General features: G+C 37.6%; 1 protein-coding gene across 1 annotated transcript in view; it reads right to left on the bottom strand.

Moving 5' to 3' along the window:
- Positions 1-14,980, bottom strand: part of LOC127622150 (myosin light chain kinase family member 4-like) — a 31,316-nt gene extending 16,336 nt beyond the window's left edge. Inside the window, exon 1 of the mRNA XM_052096117.1 lies at positions 14,706-14,980. Coding sequence (XP_051952077.1) covers positions 14,706-14,852 — 147 coding nt within the window. The 5' untranslated portion in view covers positions 14,853-14,980. The remainder of the gene's footprint in view (positions 1-14,705) is intronic.
- Positions 14,981-22,347: the final 7,367 nt, after the last annotated feature.

Below are 22,347 nucleotides of genomic sequence, written 5' to 3'. Positions count from 1 at the left end.
CTTCTGTGTGGACACTGTATGTAACAGACCGCCTCATTACATTGGATTGCTTGGAGGTGTAATAATTTGTTTTCTGATTGGCTGATGTATTAATAGCCAGCCTCTGAACATTTAGTCATCTCTAGGGAACTAGTGGTGCCTTTGGAATGGGAACTTGATCATGTTTAGAGAGCTCCCCCGTACTGACAACAAGAGCTTATAAAAAGGGACTAAGTGCTCACATTCCTTTGTGTGTGTTTGTGGACGTAAATGCCTTAGTGTGTGCATTTGCGATTTAATTGCAGATTACAAAACTGTCTAGCCTCACATGGAAATGTAATTTGTATGGAATAATAAGTCATTTGTGAACATATGTTCATGTCGGAATGTGTTTGCGATGGGTATTTGCATAATAGAGATATATATTTCTTGCCATAAATAGCAGCGTTTGATAGGAAGGTTCAATTAGTGAGGATACAGGGACCACCACTGATTCATAACAAATAGTCAATGTTGCCATGTTCACTTATAATAAGCCATTTGGGCTTGTTTTTAAAAGTCGCTTCTAAATTTGTGCAGTTATATGTTGTGTTTTGGGAACTTATTTCCAGAATACTGTTGCGTATTTGGGCTTGCTAGTGCTTGGCTCCCATAGCACAACAAAGAATGACAGACCACTAATAGCACTCAAATCTACACAAAAACGGTTATGCTTACAGAGCGCATCAGTCTGGTTATAGACAGTGGCATACCACAAATCTAAGAAATAAATCCCCATTCATTGTTTTTCCAGAGTGGAACTGATTGTTAACAATAAGTTATAAACCTTTAAAGACAGACCTATAGTAAGCTCTGAGTTGTTAATCGATGGTATATGCATCTGTTGATGCCATCAGTCTGTTATTTAAGCTTTATTAAAAAATATTATGTTTAATTGCGTAATTCTTGGTGAAGAACTACACTACCCATGATTCTGAGGGGGGAAATCCACCAATTAGAGAATTGCAGCAAAACAGCTCAGTAGTGGCTTTCATGATGCACACCAAATTACACAGTCAATTAGTATATTCTATACTTATAATCATCAATTTTACATCAACTTTTTAATTCAATTACTTAATTCACAATCATTCATAGAATTGTAGTCCATTCCCTCATGAAAGACTTTAAGTACATAGTCTTTTTTCTTTATAGTCGTATCCTTCAAATCCTTTTTTGCTTCAAATCAAAGTTTGTAATGTTGTGATTCACCTTGGATCTGGTTGGTTTGGTTCAAGGCTTTGAACTCTTTAATTCCTATCAAAAAAATGAATGGGAACCAAGACAGCAATAAGTGGGCGGTATTATTGCACTATATTTTGCCTTGTTTTGGATAGACAAGTCACTTATTTTGGGCTTGTTTTTACAGGCCAGGTTTCTTGTATTTCTAGTTAGATCTGGCAACACTGCTCATGTTCCATTAACAATGTTTTGGAAAGAGGGTGATTAAGAAACATAGGAAGAAGACGTTAAGTAATATTTAGACTGGATACAAGGAAATGGCATTACTTATATTACATAATGGGGAAATATTATATGACTGCCCTGAAGAGATGATCACAGATGAACATTGAGCTGGGGATTATATAGTATGCCAAATATGTGTAGAATGCCAAACAGAGGAGATACTCAGAGACATAATTTGTACTCCAGCAGCTGCAGACTGAATAAACTGTCTGACAGAAGATGACACATCTCAGCAAGAAATATTATAAGAGTTATAACATCAGAGAAACACACAACCAGTTCTCAAAAACATATTATCATATGATATACACTACAACATTACAGTCATTTTGTTTCCTCCAAATACCTATAAATTTAGGTTTTATGAATACGTTTATAGCCTCCTTTCAATCAGTTGTGGTTCAGTTACTCTTTACAGACTATGTATATATCAGCAGGCTATTACGTAAAACTGTCAGATGCAAAATTAGATAATTAAAATGTAGCATATAATTTTATGTAAAGGCATGACATTTTTGTGAATTAAAACGTCAGTCCAAGTACATACTGATGTTCAGCTCTACAAAGTGCAAACAAAGACAAAAAATTATTATTTATATTATGCAATTTTGAAAATCTATCCTTGCATGTTTATTTATTATCATATGACTTATAAGCGCATCATATTCATTATTATATTTAAAAATATATATATGATATACAGTACATTTACATTAATTTGATTCTGACTCTGGTTTAAGTTAAAGTTGAAAATGCACAAAATACCAGTGTGTACTAAATCTCAAAGCCAACAACTAACATTTATTGTCAGGTTTGTTTATTGCAATGAAGTCTCAATGGCAACTACAGCTGCCGTTTGTTATGTTTTTTGTTAAATAAAAAGAAAATAAATATAAAAAAGATATGAAAAAATGTATTGTAAACTATGAAAATAAATTTCCTAAAGTTTGACAGTTAGGTAACACCCACAAGACTGATCTGCTTCACCACAAGAGGGCAGAGACATACAGGTACATGACAAACTGTGTGCTAGACATCTACTTCTGCAAATGCAAAAGCTTTCACGGGACACACATAAAAATAAATAATAATAAAAATTATTTGATTCTAAATTTAATTCATGTTTTGTTTTTTAATTAACTGAATATGGGCACACATGCAAGCACACAGTGTTTTTCTACCATTGCCTACCCCTGCCCCCCAAACGAACCTTTCTGTAGGTGTTGACAGCCCATAAAGTCAGACTAGTGCTAAATACCGCTTTAAATTCATGTACAGACAGACTGTCAATATCCTCTTTAATACCTCAAAAGTAATCCCTTTATAAATGTGTTCTGTTGGCACAAGCATGGGAAAAAAAATTTGTGTTTGTGTTGAGATGTCCAGCGAAAGTGCATGTTTGTGTGAGATACCTAATATACAGGTCCAACAGTAACTGAACACCAGAGCAACAATGCAATCCTTACTAAACTAGACTATGTAAGCAGAGAAGTTTATAAGTCATGTGTATGAGTGTGAGTGTGGGCGGGTTGGGTTAGTTTACAAGGACAGGTTAGGTTACAAACTAGTAATTACAAGGGAATAATGCTATAAATGTGGTTTATGAGAACATTTCTAGTGTCCCCATTAATCATTTCGCTTAAAAAAGCATACTAAATTATGTTTTTGTTTTTTTATGTAAAAATGCAGATTTTTTTTTTTTTTGTGAGGGTTTGGTTTAAGGGTAGAGTTAGGGTTAGGGGAAAGAATTTATAGTTCGAACAGTATAAAAATAATTATTTCTATGGAGAATCCTCTTAAGGATAGCCACAAGCATATGTGCATATACAGTGGGATTCAAAATCTGTCTATTTGTAAAAATATTTTTTTTTTCTACTTTGCATTTTTATAATTTAATACAGTTTTTCATTACAATTGAATACAATTTTGAGTGAAAAGATTAATTGACAATCTAACATTAATTCCATGACTTACTTATTATAGTGTTTAGTAATAGATTGTCCCCATTTTGCTTTAACGAAATCATGCACTGAAGCTGGAACAGACATCAAAAGTTTGTGATCAAAAACCTTATGATCCATGTAATCCCAACATGATTTGAGAATGTTACAAAAAACATACTGTGTGCTTCAATGAAAGCAAGAAAATCTGCTCATTTAATTAATCATCTAGAAATACTGCAAAATCTTAAATATTGTTTTTCTTTGTTTATTTTCTCAATCCTAAAGCTTTGTTTATTTCCAGGTTTAAATTAGATTTAAAACCCAAATTTTCTAATGTGGACTTACGACTTGTGGACTGTGAATGTCTCTGTGTCAGTGTGTTCATATATAGAAAGAGCATGCGCAGGAGGCTATTTCAGGGAGGGAGGTAACAAAATGCCTCCCGACCTCTGATGGACTCTTATCCTCTTTCTCCTCCCTTTTCCTTCGAACTCGCTGTCCATGGAAGATCGCTGAGCAGTCCCTCCTCCCCCTCTTCTCTCTGTCTATCTGGATGAGAGTGCGGTTGGCCCTGCCTGAGTGTGCGACATGTGTCTGACTGCACACATGTTGACTTGGGGGAGACCCAGGGAAATACTAAAGAACTCACACTACAGGTGACGACAACAGCTGGCCTACAAGCATCAACAAAGCACACAACACTGTCATGTATAATTTCTTTACTGTTTTTTATAATTTCTGCCACAAAATAGGGTTGTAATATTGAGATTGCAAAGCTAACTTTACACAAATGAACCAATGGCCTGAATTAACAGCACATGAACAGCTGAAAAATATCCCTTGGACTGTGTTTTATTTTAAAGTAAAACTTTGTTTACAGTTCTTATGTTATGAATGCAATTGTATGCGTGCTAATAAGTGCAGAAAAACTTGAGACTAAAACATCATGTGAATCACCTACTTTTTAACATAACATAATATAGCTGCAAGCATCAACACGCAAAAGTGGTAAATTAAATGCACAGATATAACAACAGACATCAAGGTGCACAACGAACCTTAAATGGAAAGAGCACCCAAAAATGGAAATTCTCTCATCATTTACTCACCCTCATGCCTTCCCAGAAGTGTAAGACTTTCTTTCATCTGCTGAACACAAACAAATATTTTTAGAAGAACATTTTAGCTCTGTAGGCCCTCACAATGTCACTTCTCATGATATGGATTTAACCAATAGAGGCTTGTGGATTACATTTATGCTGCCTTTACATATTTTTTGGAGGTACCAATTTACTTTCATTAAAGGATCTACAGAGCTGAGATATCCTTCGAAAAAAATTTGTTTGTGGTCAGAGCCGTAGCTGCGCTCATGACGTGGTGCTGATGCATCGCAGATGGCACGAATTCGAGTCCCGGCTCGTGATGTCCTTTCCCGATCCCATTCTCACTCTTCTCCCTCTAATTTCCTGTCAACTCTCTACTTTCCCTATCCCATTAAAATGCCTAAAGACCATAAAAAAAATAAAACAAATCTGTTCAGCAGAAGAAAGAATGTCATACACATCTTGGATGGCATGAGGGTGATTAAATGATGAAAGAATTTTCATTTTTGGGTGAATGATTACTTTAATATAATAATGCAAAAAGCCCCTTAAGATAAAAAACCTTAGTAATAATTGTAGAAACATAATTACAGAAGGGATTTGCTGCAACTGGGCCTTAAACACATGTTAAAAACATTTAGCAGGCTTCAGTCCTTACCAGAAAGTACCAGTCAAATACAAGCATTCAGTCCTGAAAACAGCAAACTCAAGCTTTTATGTATTTGGGGGCACATAAATAATCAAATATATTTACTGGTTAAAATGTGGGGTAAAGTGGGGCTAATTTAATTATTGTTAACACTTCTCACTTTTGCTCCAGAACACTTTCTCTTGTTTACACACTTAATAAAATTTATGTAGGTTTGTATAATATTCCAAGAATATTCCAAACAACTCTTTCCAGACCAACATAGTTTAAATTTAAAACTTTATTAAGCTGCTAGGACCCCATAGGGAGTGCTGTGTAATAACAGATTACATGTAATATGGATTACGTAATCAGATTACAAAAGATTACAAAAAATAGGTAGCCTGGAGAGGTGAGGTATCCAAGCCACATAAGATACTTACTGGGGTACCTCAGGGTTCAGTACTTGGGCCATTTCTCTTCTCTATGTACACAACATCACTGGGACCCATCATTCAGGCACATGGTTTCTCTTACCACTGCTACGCTAATGACACACAACTCTACTTGTCTTTCCAGCCCAACGACACCACAGTGACTGCTCGAATCTCTGCCTGCCTGGCAGACATCTCGGCATGGATGAAGGAATATCACCTGCAACTTAACCCAGCCAAGACCGAACTGCTTGTCTTTCCAGCCAACCCTGCTGTTTAACACAACATCGCCATGCAGCTGGGTGCAACTACAGTAACGCCTTCCAAAATGGTCAGAAATCTAGGGGTAACCAACAATACCAAACTAAATTTCACAAACAATATCTCAAAGACAACAAGATCATGTAGATTACACTCTACAATATCAGGAAGATAAGACCCTTTCTCTCTGAACATGCCTCAAAACTTGTTCAGTCACTTGTCATAACTAGACTGGACTACTGTAACGCTATCCTTGCAGGCCTTCCTGCATGCGCATTTAGACCTCTGAAAATGATCCAGAATGCAGCAGCACGTCTGGTCTTTAATGAACCAAAGAGAGTACATGTTACACCACTCTTTGTCTCTCTCCACAGGCTGCTGGTTGATGAATGTATCAAATTCAAAGCTCTGATGCTGGCATACAGAACAGTCACTGGGTCTGCTCCAGCATACCTAAAATTATTTCTGCAGAACTACGCACCCACCAGAAGCCTGCAGTCAGCTAATGAATGTCGCCTTGTTGTACAAACACAAAGAGGCACCAAAACACTTTCCCGGACTTTCAGTTTCATCATACCTTGTTGGTGGAAGGACCTTCTGAACTCCATCCATGAAGCTGACTCACTTTCTGTCTTCAAAAAGCGACTAAGACATTTTTTTTTCCCTGAGCACTTAATCAGTCACTACAATTTTTTATAAAAATAATAATTTCTTGTAGCACTTTAATCTATTTTGAATACTATTCTGATGCTAGTGAAACTTTGTAATATGGCACTTTTCGCACCACTGTCTCCTTAAGATGATTCGCTTATGTTTTCCTCTTTTGTAAGTTGCTTTGGATAAAAGCATCTGCCAAATGAATAAATGCAAATGTAAATGTAATGTAAAATCAAGTACATATAGTTGGATTAAATTACATTTTAAAATACTCATAATCGGAATACAGTTACTTTTTTATAGATTACATGCTTACATATTAACAAAGCATTGGCAGTAAATTGTTAATAATTTATTGATCATTTTCATAACAATATCATCATATTCTTCCTCCGAAGTGCAATAGTCTCACAAATGAACATTTTGAGCATGTGCTTATTTTATGTTACAAAAGTCAGATATACACCTAAGTTAACGAATAGGTGATGAACAAATAATAAGGGCTAAAAGTAAGTGTGTCAGAGTTTTGAGGTGTTAACTTTGACCTACAAATGTCATTGCTATTGATTTCACATTCATTACTGTTTGTTCATGTAATGCTTTATGCACATTATGAACTAGATATGTTTTTAAAAAATATATATATATTAGGGGCGGCACAGTGGTGCAGCGGTTAGCACTGTCGCCTCACAGCAAGAAGGTCGTGGGTTCAAACCCTGGTTGCCCCGGCCTTTCTGTGTGGAGTTTGCATGTTCTCCCCGTGTCTGCGTGGGTTCTCTCTGGGTACTCCGGCTTCCTCCCACCATCCAAAAGACATGCAGGCTAGGTTAATTGGTGTCTCCAAAAATTGCCCTAGGTGTGGATGTGTGAGTGTGAGTGTATGTCTGTCTATGTGTGGCCCTGCGATGGACTGGCGACCTGTCCAGGGTGTCCCCCGCCTTTTGCCCAATGTTAGCTGGGATAGGCTCCAGCCCCCCGCGACCCTGTACGCAGGATAAGCGGTTGACGATGGATGGATGGATGGATATATATATTAGTTCTTACTACCTCACCAATGGTGTGCAGCTCACACATTGAACTTATTTGCTTCACAGTGTCTAATGGATGCCATCTCTAAGGGTCCTGCCCGCAGGGTACAATAGTTCAACTGCAAAATGTTCGACAATATGGAACAAATCCCTTCATTTTACTGTTACTGTTGCAGCAACGTTTTTGCTGTCGATTTTATGGTCATTCATTTTTGTAATGCACTTCAAATTAACTTGATGTCTCAGTGTTTTGAATTATAATCTTTGGCCATGCATTGTCCTTGCTGCTAGATATAATGTTTATTTCATTCATGTAATGTTTAATGCGCTTTTTAAAAATGTCATAATGAGCTCTTTTTGTTAGTAATAAAGTATGGAATACATTTTCTTCCTCTTTGTACTTTTATGTTAAAATGATTATCCAACTCAAATGCATGTGACATAAAAAATTGAGGTTCAAAGTAATCCAAAAGCAATCAGATTTGATTCATCCGAAATGTTATCTATGAGATTACATTACTGATTGCATTTTTGTCATGTAATTTGTAATAAGTACCTGATTACAATTCACAAGTAATCCGCCCAGCACTGCCCATGGGTTTCCCAAGTACTGTTTTACATCAACATGATGATTAAGTCAGTATTATTATCTAAACAATATGAATACACTCTAAAAATATCCAGAATTTTAACGGTAAAACAATGTAAAAATGCTACAGTAAAAAACATTAATTGGTTAATGGGTAGTTACCTTAAGTTATTATGCAGCTTTCTGGAATGCTCGATTCTGATTGGTCAATGGCACCATATAGCTGACTGTTATTGCTCTTTAACAACCGCACATTCTGTTTTAGACCGCTCATTTGAGTACTGCATGTGTGAGCTGTCTGTACTGCTTCTCGGATCACTGTGCGATCTCTACAAGTAAGCTAATAAAATAATTTCAACTCAAATCAATGTTTAATGTGTATTTATTTATTTATTTGGCAAATAGGGACAAATGGGACAAAAACTAAATTGATCAGACCAATCCACACAACACTACTCCAGCAAATCAGCAACAGGGGGTGGTTCTTGTACGTGCACAGGATTGGTGGTGGGGGCAGAGAAAGAAGGAAATTAATTAAAAGTGCAACGGCAAATCTGGCTGATGCAAACTTTTTAAAATCCAAGGAAAAATGGCTGAGAAATGTAAACAAAAAAAGAAGGATTATGATAAGTCGAGGGCTAGGAGCCGTGTCAACATAGGCGAGGCTTTTCCGTGGTGGAGAGACCTCCGAGAGGTAAAAGGCTTGAAGACTTCCAAAGGAGCATGGAAGGGAGGGGTGTGTTTGTTTTGGCAATTGAGTTTGAATATCAACAGTTTCTCAGGAATCGCTGAGTGAACCTTTAACAAGAGAATACATGCACTTTTATGGTAAACTTTTTATTAAAATGATGTGTTGCATAAAAATATGCATTATCAAATCACTTTCAACAGAACCACAAATACTTTCACGATTACACTAACTCCTCAGATGTCTCATATTGCAGTGCATGAGATCCCAAAAATACTTGAAAATTACCGACCTATCTCCAATTTACCATTTCTTTCAAAAATTTTAGAAAGGATAGTTGCTTCTCAGGTCCACACACATCTTCTTACTAATAACCTTTATGAACAGTTCCAGTCAGGTTTCCGCTCACATCACAGCACTGAAACTGCTATGGTCAAAATCACTAATGATCTGTTAATCTCAGCTGATGCTGGACTTCTGTCAATACTCATTCTTCTTGATTTAAGCGCAGCCTTTGACACTATCTCAAACAACATAATTTTAGAGAGATTAGCATCCATTGGTATTAGAGGCACGTCTCTTGCTTCGTTTAAATCTTATCTCTCTGGTCGCACTCAGTTCGTTAAATTGAAAAAGTTGGTGTTCCACAGGGATCTGTCTTGGGACTTTTATTATTTATAATATATCTTCTACATCTTGGCAATATTTTTAGGAAATTTGGAATTCACTTTCACTGTTATGCTGATGACACCCAGCTCTATATTTCCACCAAACCAAATTCTTCTCTCCCACTGTCTTCCCTTCATAACTGTTTACTTGAAATACAATCATGGTTTTCTTGTAACTCTCTCAAACTCAACAGTAATAAAACTGAGGTTCTACTTGTTGGTACTAAGTCGAATCTTGCCAAATCAAAAGGTTTTGCTCTGACCATTGACAATTCCACTGTACTTCCCTGTCTGAAAGTTAAGAGTCTGGGTGTCATTCTGGATAGCTCTCTTTCTTTTGATGCACATGTAAATAATATTACCCGGTCTGCTTATTTCCACTTGCGCAACATAAATCGTCTTCACCCCTCCCTCTCAATTCACAGCACTAGCACTCTCGTACATGCTCTGGATTATTATCTGGACTGGACGTCCCGCTTGGATTATTGTAATTCCCTTTTATTTGGTCTACCACAAAAACTTCAGTATGAATTACAGCTGGTACAAAACTCGGCTGCACAGATTATTTCACAAACTACTAACTCTGCCCATATAACTCCTATTCTTCAACAACTTCACTGGCTCCCTGTTAAACTTCGTATTGATTACAAGATTCTGTTATTGACATTCAAGGCTCTTCATAGCCTAGCACCTTCCTATCTTCTAGATCTTATTCATATATATTCTCCTACCCATACTCTTAGATCCTGTTCCTCTCTCTGTCTTGTGATACCTTCTGTTCGTCTGACTTCTATGGGGTCCAGATCCTTTAGCAGTGCTGCTCCACAACTCTGGAAATCTTTACCGCCAGATATCCGTAATTGTGATCGTCTTTCCACGTTCAAGTCCCTCCTCAAAACCCACCTTTTTAAATTAGGTTACTACAAATAACTCTTATTTATGACTGTATATATTCCTATGATAATGCACATTTTTATATGTGATTTTAGGTTTTTATCTTTTCTTATTGTAAAATTGATTATGTCTGTAAGGTGTCCTTAAGCGTCTTGAAAGGCCCCTATAAATAAAAGTTATTATTATTATTATTATTATGACATGGGTTATGATAGTTCAAATAGTGTGTTAAAAAAAGTAGGGGTTTTGCAGTGGACATAAATGATGTTTGACATACAGTATAGAATAAATCCATGATGGCAATGAATAGAGTTCATGCTGCTGTGCTGACATCACAGAGCACAAGACAAAGAAAGCAAGATGCCATACTTGTCTCTATGCGTACCTGGTCACATGGTTAAACCTGACACTTAACAAACAAGTCTGCAGAGCTGTCAAAATGAAACTTTTCCTATTTGTATTTCTTTCTCTCGCTTCTCGCCTCTTCAGGCATCTCTAAATCTGTCTGACTGAGAAACAAGAAGACTTGATTTAAGCTGGCATTTTCACATTAGAGCACGCAGTGCTAAACTAAGGGCATGGTGTGAATTATGGGTGGTCTAGAGGGTGTCACTTGCACTCTTTATGGTGGAATTGAATAATCATCTAAGAAAGCTCAATAAGAAAGGTATCTCCCACAACTGCTACAAGGGCAATAAAACTATATTGTTACTATAAAAACTATAAAGCGATAAAAATATATTTTTGCCTGTGTTTTCCATGCATATTTTTTTCTTTATAAATGTTCAATAAGATCAAAGATGTATGAATACAATCACAGAGTCATAAAGACAATACAGGTGAAGGAAGAAAACAAATAGGTATAAACCAACCAACATGTATACATAAATAAGATAAAGGAGACAAATAATCAAAAAGATAAAAATAAATATATTTTTAACATATAAACTATGTATTTGACCGGTAGATTACGATTTTCGTTCCTACCCTCACCTATGGTCATGAAAGCTGAATCATGACCGAAAGAACTAGGTTGCGTTTACAAGCGGCCGAAATGGGTTTTCTCAGAAGGGTGGCGAGCTTCTCCCTTAGAGATAGGGTGAGGAGCTCAGTCATCCGTGAGGAGCTCAGAGTACAGCCGCTGCTCCTTTGCGTCGAAAGGAGCCAGTTGAGGTGGTTTGGGCATCTGGTAAGGATGCCCCCTGGACGCCTCCCTAGGGAGGTGTTTCAGGCACATCCAGCTGGGAGGAGGCCTCGGAGAAGTTCCAGGACTAGGTGGAGAGATTACATCTCCACACTGGCCTGGGAACGTCTTGGGGTCCCCCAGTCAGAGCTGGTTAATGTGGCTTGGGATAGGGAAGTTTGGGGCCCTCTGCTGGAGCTGCTGCCCCCGCAACCCGATTTCGGATAAGGGGTTGAAGATGAATGGAAGGACGATGTATTTTTTTTATAAGTCAGGGGTCAGGAAAGTTCTAATTTCAGCATATAACAAAGGGTATACAATATTTATAAATAACACATATTAACTCATAATGCATTTATTGCTAAAACTGTGAAGGATGTGGTTAGGGGCCGTGATCCTCCCCCCACCCTCATTTAAGTGTCCCTTATTTTAAAACTTCAAAAGTGGCAACCCTAGTTACAGTATCCACTGCAGTTATTCACTATTTTATAAATTTTATAATTATCAATGTACACTCAAAAAATATTTTAGCCTATTTTCCAGATGTATCCATTTCAATTGAATAACATATTTCCATCTAATTGAATTGCCTAATTTTTTACAAAATAAAATGAGCAAATCTTACAAAATGCAAGTTTTATTAATTACATTTTCTTCAAGACTATTCAATTCAATTAGATGACAATTTGTTATTCAACTGAAATGGGTACATCTTAAAAATAGGCTAAAATATGTTTTTGAGTGTATGATAACATTACTGCAGAAGTTATCATTGATAATTAACGTTAATATAACGTTAGCTAAGTTAGCTAACGACATTAGTGGTCAGTCTCCTCGCTTATGTCGACTGGCATATCTGGCTGCTTGTTGTGAAAAACAATGTATAACGTATCTAATGTATAACGCTAATGCTAGCTAATTATCTTACGTTAACATTATTGTCAGCGGCTCTGAAAACGTAACTATTTTCTGCATCGGAGCAAGTCATTATGTAATGTTAGGCTATTTGTAATGTTAACTAATCAAATTGAAGTAACGCTATTGTTTTAACTCCATCTCGTTTACCATGCTTTGTGGGTGTGACTTTTTTGCCATGTCATCACCATACATATCTGTACAACCAGAGTTTATGATTAAATTACTACTAGAGTATAAACTTGTTTACAAGAGCACAAAGTTCTGCCTAGATCTAGCCTCTTAATTTTGCTCTCAAACTGCACCAGATTGATGCATTTAACTTTAAAATGTAAAAAATTTGTTTCCGGGGGCATATTCTTAAATGTTTCAAGTGAGTTTTGTAGACACAAATATAATTGTGCCAACATATTAACTGATTTCATTACAAAACTAAAATTGTATTAAAAAAATAAAATAAAAAATGTTTTTTGAAATGGATGACTTTGACCGAATAATAAAGAAAAGCAGCCAATAAGTGCCAGGCATAGATGAGAATTCCTTCAATACTGTTTAAAGGCATCCCAGGGTGATTCCTCAAGATGTTGGTTGAGAAAATGTCAAGAGTACATTTCTACAAATTCTAGGCAAAGTGTGACTACATTGAAGATGCTAAAATATAACATAGTTTTTTATAACATTTAGTTTGCATTTTTATAGTCACAACATAATTCCCAGTTCCAGATCTGTTATTACATAGTTTAGATGACTTTACTATTATTTTAAAATTTGAAAAAAAATCAAATCAGCACAGAATACATCTGATATAAACCTTGTAAAGTGGTCCAAGTCATTTGTGAGTACTGTAATACCTTCCTAATCCTGAAACTGTCATACTGAAACACAAAAGAGTAGTGGCATTACCAAAACAAACATGATTTTGTAAAGTCTGAAAAAATGTAATAAGTTAGCGATTCAAATTTCTTGTAATTTGTGAATTCTCACTTTAATTTAAATTGAGAATTTGAGATTGATTTAATTTATGCTCTTTGTATTCGCTCTCTTACTGAAAACCTATGCCCAGTTCCAACAAAACTTTTGGTTGAAATAATTATAAGGGAACATTTACTAAGAGTTTACTTAACTTAAAGGATGTTTTGCAACTGGCTGCAAGGCCGTAACAACCATAGACATGTCAGAATAGTGGCCGATCAATGTAGGTTTATCAGTGACCATTTCTTAAACTTTTACATTTGGTCCATCTCAATATTTAACATTTGGCTACATCCTTGCTGAAGATTTACATGAAAATGCATCTATTGCATTTAATAATATTACACTGTACAAGTACTAAACTTCACTTGTCAATAAGATAAATTACCAGTGTTAACAGAGTGCCAAAACAGTTTCATGGATTCATGAAAGCATTTTATGGTTTGGTCAATTCATATGAGCTTCTTTACTGTTATCATACTTGTGATTTACCAGTATTATTTAAAGATTTATTAAGTGCTACTAAATGGTATATTCAGGTGTTCTTAGTCTTTTGGTCTTATGTTCAGAATATGTGATAATCAGGTTATTTCATGTCACTTGTTCTTCAAGATTTGGATTATTTGCTCATCATGTCGTTAAAAAAATAAAATAAAAACAAATAATAAATAAATAAATATATATATATATATTTAAATTACAATAATTAAATTATATATACTTTAAATACAAGTTCTGCTCTTGGATTCAATATATTGCCTAGTTTTTGTCACCTGTGACATCTAATCAAAGAAAAACTTTTCTTTTTAAACAGTACGAAGTTGATAGATTTACATTTTCTTCTATATAGCCCAAACAATTCTCTGCAAATTAACCTGTCAATCATTTCAGATTATAATAATTTATTTTAAATAAGGTTATCACACCACTATACTCGGCATCCAATGTTAGCTAATCAATCAGATACATCATGTGATTCAGCTGTGAGATCTATTTCTGCTGTGCATCACCTAGTTTCAGTCTTCCAGGGCATAAGCTTTGGCAAATGAAACATATGCATCCTGATTAACATTTTCATCAGTAATGGATTATTCAAAGACCTTTACAAATTACTGAAAGACAGTGCTTTGCCATGCAAATCATATTTTCATTCATTTTAATTTAGTGTAGAGTAGTCAATTATGATCTAATGATAATTACAATTGTTTTTAATATAGTCAGAGTTGCAAGAACAAATTTACATTTAAATGTGTTTACCTGTATGTCAATAGATGCACTTTCTGGTGAAATGTCTCTTTTCCTCTTATATGTAAATAAATTCCAAAATCGTTTCCATAGGATGGATGCAACTAAACAAACACTGCCCACAATCCAGAGGTCCTTATCCTGGAAGAACTTCTCCATGGCAACTACATTTACACCCAGCAGGCCTGTTCAAACCTCTGTGCAACATCCACCTTTTCTTTTTAATCTCAGGACCTCTTTTTGGCACTCTTTCTAACTCAATCTATGACTTTAACTCTAGTCAGGTTGTTGACATCAGCTCTGCAGGCGAGTTACAGATTACGAAATGTAGGCAGATAGAGTGAGCGAGAGACATGGCTGATGTGAGAGACCCCCCACCCCCATCCATATAAGGAGCAAAACATCTGTCAGTCAGCGAGACGAGAGATGGACAGGTGGAACTCTGGCTCCACGGCAACGAGAGTAGATAGCAGAACTCAGTGTACCCTTTAACGTTAGACACAGCATTTAAAGTGCTCACTCACTCACAACACACATTTGCATATACACACAATGGGCAAAAGACACATGGTCTGTACATATACACAGTGCTAACAAGCACCATACTCAGCAAATCTATAGTGCGCAGATTATCAGGCATCAGAGGGTCAGAATATCTGAAAGAGAAATGGCAACTTATCACAGATTCTTCACGTGTGCATCCGCATTAATCAGAGTGGATATATGTGCACGTGCACTCACATATCATAAAGTGACAGTGAGGGGTGGGGGGGGGGGGGTGTTTGGTGGGTTAGATAGCAGAAGTAGCAGTCTGATTTAAATAGACTGAAGTTATTGGGTTACTCCTCTCTGGCATTGCTTTGCACTGGATAGGTCATCTGGCCCGCAGTCACAATAGAGAGTAACAACAAGAATTTGTATTGATTCACTCTGCACATTACCATTGAAGTGAATTACAGTTAACTTTAAAAGTCAAATGAAAAAGAAGTAATCTACTGTGTAGGGATGCACCTATCCAAAATGTGTGTGCCCATACTGTTATCGGATTTAGAACTAATAGTTTGGTGGTTCCTTTTTTATGCTACCTTGTTTCAAATCACTGATAATTAATTACACAACTTTGAAATAACTTATATAATATAATAATATAATATATATTATAATAACAACTTTATTCTCTTTGTTTCTTCCTGTTTTTCATGTTTCGGAGTAACTGGTCTTTTTTATATAAACAAAACACTGAAACAAAAGCACATTATTAACTCACATTAACTGAATTCTGAATGATGAAGCTTGTCCCATTGCATGTGTAAAACCGTTCTTCCAGCGGGATGCGGCTGCCTACCAAGTGTCACCCCTCATTTATTCCAAAGCCAGGGTAAATTTCATGGATGTGAATTTGGCAACCAGATGGAGTGTACTAGTAGTTCCTCCCAATTGCACTCTCAGCAGCTCTCCTCTTGGCAAGATCTCCAATGCTGTGGTCCCAGTGAATCTGATAATTTCTGGAAACCATCAGGAGATGATTGTGTTTTATCTGCTTAGGACTCCCTACAACCTTGTGGATTTGGGACATCTGTAGGTGATGAAACACAATACGCACATAAAATGGGCTGGCAATTCTGGAGTTCCTTTTGCTCCTCCTACTGTCTGGGATTGGCTCTGTATCCTGTGTATTCCTCTGTTTCTATGTTTCAGGTGGATCCAGTTGATTTGTTTGGTGTCCCGGTGATGTACCATGACCTGAGTTCAAACTTTAGTAGGTCCTAAGCCACGTCTCTTCCTCTGCACTGCCCGTACGTCTGTGCTATTTATCTCCTCCCTGGCACTTGAGGGCGACTTTACTCCCTGTCAGCTCTGGAGCAGGAGGCTATGGACCAGTAAATCCGTAAGTCCCTCATCTGCCCTTTCTCTTCCTCAGCCAGTGTGGGGTTCTTCTTTGTGGGGAGGAAGGACAGTTCTCTTTGCCCCTGTATCTATTATCATGGGCTGAATGAAATCGTTGTTAAGAACAAGTATCCTTTGCCTTTGATGCCTTCAGCCTTCAAGTTGCTGCAGGGAACAATCGTCTTCACAAAGTTGGACCTCCACAATGCATACCATCTTATGAGGATTAGGGAGGAAGATGAGTGGAAGATGGCTTTTACTACTCCCACTGGGCACTTTGAATACTTGGTGATGCCCTATGGGCACATGAATGCACCAGCCATCTTCCATGCTCCGTGACATGGTTAACAGGTTTGTGATATTCTGATCTTCTCCCAGTCACTCCAGGTGCAAATAGAGCATGACCAGTGAGTATTGCAGTGGCTTCTTGAGAACAACCTGTTGTTCAAGGCGGAGAAATGTGCATTCCATGCACAGTCGATTCTGTTTCTGTGGTGCATCGTGTCCTCCGAGGGAGTGTGCGTGGATCCTTTCCAAAGTAAGGACCATCACCAATTGGCCAACCCCAGTTTCCGGCAAGACCCTGCAAAGTTTTCTGGGGTTTGCCAATATCTGCCAGCGGTTTATCTACAATTATAGCCAAGTATCCACCCCTCTCATGAGTCTGACCTCCACCTAGATAAAATGTTCCTGCTCAGACCAGGCCAAGTGTGCATTTGAGGCACTCAAAAGCTGTTTTTCCTCCATGCCATTCCTTATTACTCCTGATCCGGTTAGATGTGGGTGGGTGCGGTCCTCTTCCAGCGCTCACCTTAGGATGACAAGTTACACCCCTGGGGTTTTCCCCTTCCCATTACAGATTCTTTGGGCTGGAAGGGGCAGAGGTACTTTTGTTTGTGTGGACTGTTAACAAGAATTTAGAAGACATCAAGGTTTGTTTTGGCTTGTTCTGTCTGTGCTCGATGTAAGACATCTAACTGTCCACTGGCCAGACTTCTCAGATCTTGTCTGTGCCTTTGAGACACTGGTCGCACATCAGTTCTTGAAGGTGGCCCACTTTATCCCACTCCCAAAGCTCCCTTTGGCCCGTGATATGGCGGTCACTGTCATGGACCATGTCTTTTGGATCTATGGTGTTCCATTGGATGTGGTCTCCGATAGGGCTCACCAGTTTGTTTCTAACTTCTAGAGTGGGTTTTGCAGGCTACTGAGGGCTACAGTTAGCATGGCTTCTAGTTTCCATCCTTAGACCAATGGACAGACAGAGCGGGCCAACCAAAGTTTAGAGGGGATGCATGTTTGCATGGTCCTACAGAATCCATCCTCCTGGACCAGGCTACTTACATGGGTGGAGTATGTGTTTAACTCTCAACCAGTGTAGTCTACCGGTCTCTCCCTATTTCAGTGCTACTTTGGGTATCAACCACCATTGTTCCCCATTCTTGAACCCGATGATGCGGTACCCTCAGCCCACGGCTTTATTTCACGCTGCCATCGTACGTGGAGACAGACAAGACTGACTGGTTCGCAGGGCTCCAGACTGCAACTAAATTGGTCACAAATGCGACCAAAATAAATGATTGCGACAATAATTTAAAATCTAGTCACCTTTGGCAAGAGTATGTCCTTTGGAGTATATCCTTCCACATGCGGTTTCATCAGATATCATCTTGTGAGTTATTGAATACATCTTTAGAGCGCCAGTGTGCCTCATGCCACTTTTCACCCTTTCTGTTGATGATATGAGCTTGCTGGCTGATTGGGATTGGAGTAGTACAATAAACTGCATCTGAGATTTCATTACATTTGCACTCTTGTAGTCTTTGTGTCTGGGCCAGCTAGTCACAGTAAAGAAACACTAAGTTTTTTATTTTATATATATATATATATATATATATATATATATATATATATATATATATATATATATATATATTACAGGACCATTGAGGGGCACATACACATCTATTACACAAGGTGCAAACATTCACTGATGCTCAAGAAGGCAAAACACAACAATATGCATATTATTCTTTATGTAAATACCTGTTATGTAGATTTTGAAAGGCACTTCTAAATAAAAAATATATATATTTTATCACTTATATTTGTATAAATTCTGAAAGGGGTGCAAAAACTTATGAGACAAAAGGGGAATCCATATTTGTGCACAACTATATAGTATATACTGTATATTAAACACCTGATTAATGAGCTATCAGCTGTCTTTTCTTTGGCTTTCTATATTTTTTTGAACAACAATCTAAACCAAGCAATTCTGCGATGTGGCAACTAAAACAGCCTGGATCTCTGGTTTTAGTCTGGAGCCCTGGATTGGCCTCCCAGGTTCTCAGTCAGCCAGAAAGTCTGGCTCTCAGCTTAAGACATCCCGTTCAAAGTCACGTCTGCATACTTCATGGGCCCCTTTTTCAGTCAAGAAGGGGTTTAGTCTGGTGTCCATTCGCTTTAAGCTCCCCATGCACTGAGATGCATGTGGATAAGTTTCCCTCACAGCGTGTATTTGTTTTTGTGTTTGACAGTTCACCTGTGTCTGCGCTTATCGTGTCATAACTGTGGCTCATTTTCTCCTGCCTATTTATACGCTTTGTTTGCTCAGTCTGTTGCTGCATTTTCACTTGAAAACAGCTCTTTTAGTTTTGGCCATTATATCTAATATTGCTGTTGCAGTTTCCTTGTCGCCGATCTCAGATTCCTTGTTAGACATTTATCTGCTCTAGCTCTCAGATCCTTCCAGTGCTAACTGTTTTCCCTCCCTGTGTTGCTAGCCCAGTTTGTGCCTCCTCTGTATTCCCTCACACCCCATAGATCGGCAGACGTTCTCCCTCTCCTTCATTTCTTTGGGCAGAATGTCACTCATTACTCTTTTCCCTGCACTGAACATCTCATCTCCATCAGTCCTCCAGTGGTTCACATTTCCACTGTCCATTGTGTGTGTATTTCCTCATCTCACCTAAATAGCAGTGATCTGCGTACAAACTATCTGCCTATCTTCCTCTACTGGTGGATTAATAAAGACTCTGTTATTGGTATCTGCTTTTGGGTCCTCATCTCTCTTTATCTAAAAGTGACAGTTGGGAAACATAACTTTAATTTTCACACTGCCCCAACAAACACCAACATTTCAAACATTCTTAAGTTGACTGTTGGATTTAGAATGTTGGAACGTGTTTGTTGGAGCAGTATGAATGAGCCTTAAATGCACAAAATATCAAAGCCAGCACATTTACAACAGTATGCCAGCTATGCCAATATAATGTTTAGAGGCCATAGTGTGAAAATAAAGAAATTAATAATGAAAATCTAACTTAAACATGCAGCAGAAATCTCCGACTCCACATAACTGACAGCAACCAAAACTAATAAAATTGTAGTAGCTATATTCTAGCAAAACATCTCAAATAACCAGCTGGCAGAGAAATCAAATGTATTTAAAAGAGCTATTCCTGCTCCAAAGGACAAATTCTAAGCATTTTTGTCTCAGTTAAAATGTTATCATTGATATTTCATGGGAAATGTCATTGGTGTGATTACTACATATTGTTAGATTTGTATGTCCTGATTGGTCAAGCAAACAATGCAGCAGAATATGACTATTACATGAACTGGTGCCCCCTCCTGTATGGCCTGTGAGCTTACATAGTGACAAACAGCATGGCTATGGTATACTGTACATCAGTGGATCTCAATCAGGGGGCCTTAGCACACTTGGTATGCATGACTTTGTTTCTATTTAGAAAGTTGATAAATGTATTTGGGTGTGCAGGCATGTGTGTGTGTTTCCATGTTCAACTGTGTGTTATGTGCACATATTAATGTCCTTAAAAATAACCAGAAGTTTGCCAGGCTGGTGTGTAGCTTGAAAGTGAAGAAAGTATTAGATGAACAGTCTTAACAGTTTATGCTAAAATAATCAACTGAAAGTGGAGCTTTTCAACATAAGATCTATGGATAAAACACAGACAAAAATATTGAATCGTCCTCAATTTGTAAACGTAAAATTAACAGGTAGCTTCACTTTACAAACTTCCTCTTTACAATAAAACACTTGGAGTAAATAAGAGTGAACCATAATGGTGTTGCAACCCCCTCTATTGGCATATTTTAAACAGTACAACAAAGATTGCTGAAATTATAGTCGAGTAACAGCCTTGTGCGTATACTCATCACACAGCACTGGTGTGGCATATGGAGTACAAATCATTTGTAACATGTTAATTTACCTCTAAAGTGCAAAGGTCTGTGAATGAGTGTGTGTGTGTGTGTGTGTGTGTGTGTGTGTTTACTTTATTGGAGTGTTACCTGTTCCAGACTCTTCAGTTGGACATGTTTAAGCTCCCAGTAGCAACGCATTGTCTCTACTCTTTCAATGTGGTGATAAAATGTCAGTTGACTCATGCCAAGCTCTTTGACTTGTGATTCCTGCCCCTCCATTGTTCTGTTGTTAAGAAGTGCAGGACATGGAAGGGCAGTGTTTGCTTTATTGGACTTGACACACCCCCTCTTCCTGTCTGCAGGGCTGTTTGCAGAAAAGAGAGAAAAGAGAGAAGATTGAAGCATTTTTTGATATTCCATAAACCTGGAGTAAACAAAAGTTTCTAAAAATATCCCTAATTGCTTTGATTAAATTATTTGTCACTCAGGTAAAAAAAAAAAAACAGTAACAGACCAAATTGAATAGTTTTAGATAGTCAAATAAAGACATTACTTATTTGACTGCCATTAATATGTCTGAACTTCCTTCAGACAAATCATGTGCAACTGGCCAAAGAAGACATCCAACCCTTATACATTCAGGTGAAGTCAGAAGATTACATACACCTTAGCCAAATACTTTCAAACTCAGTTTTTCACAAGTCCTGATATTTAATCGTAGAAAACATTCTCTGTCTTAGGTCAGTTAGGATCACCATTTTAAGAATGTGAAATGTCAGAATAATCGTAGAGATTTATTTCATCTTTTATTTCTTTCATCACATTCCCAGTGGGTCAGAAGTTTACATACACTTTGTTAGTATTTGGTAGCATTGCCTTTTACTTGTTTAACTTGGGTCAAACATTTTGGGTAGCCTTCCATAAGCTTCTCACAATAAGTTGCTGGAATTTTGGCCCATTTCTCCAGACAGAACTGTTGTAACTGTGTCAGGTTTGTAGGCCTTCTTGCTAACACACGCTTTTTCAGTTCTGCCCACAAATTTTCTATCAGACTGAAGTCAGGGCTTTGTGATGGCCACTCCAATACCTTGACTTTGTTGTCCTCAAGCCATTTTGCCACAACTTTGGAGGTATGCTTGTGGCCATTGTCCATTTGGAAGACCCATTTGCAACTAAGCTTTAAGTTGCATCAATAAATCCACATCATTTCCTTCCTCATGATACCATCTATTTTGTGAAGTGCACCAGTCCCACCTGCAACAAAGCACCCCCACAACATGATGTTCCCACCCCATGCTTCACAGTTGTAATGGTGTTCTTCGGCTTGCAAGCCTTACCCATTTTCCTCCAAATATAACGATGGTCATTATGGCCACAAAGTTTAATTTTCATTTCATCAGACCAGTGGAAATTTCTACAAAATGTTGTCTGGCTTTTTTTATGGCAGTTTTGGAGCATTGGCTTCTTCCTTGCTGAGCAGCCTTTCAGGTTATGTTGATATAGGACTCTGTGTTTTCCTGTGTGTCTGCGTTTACCAAGTCCCTTTCTCTAGATATAAAGGTAAAATGTCTGTTGGTATTGCTGGGCTTCATTA

The sequence above is a fragment of the Xyrauchen texanus genome, chromosome 28, assembly GCF_025860055.1.
Source record: "Xyrauchen texanus isolate HMW12.3.18 chromosome 28, RBS_HiC_50CHRs, whole genome shotgun sequence".
Taxonomy (NCBI): Eukaryota; Metazoa; Chordata; class Actinopteri; order Cypriniformes; family Catostomidae; genus Xyrauchen; species Xyrauchen texanus.
The sequence above is the reverse complement of the archived record's forward strand: the minus strand, read 5'-3'. Positions and strand labels throughout refer to the sequence as shown.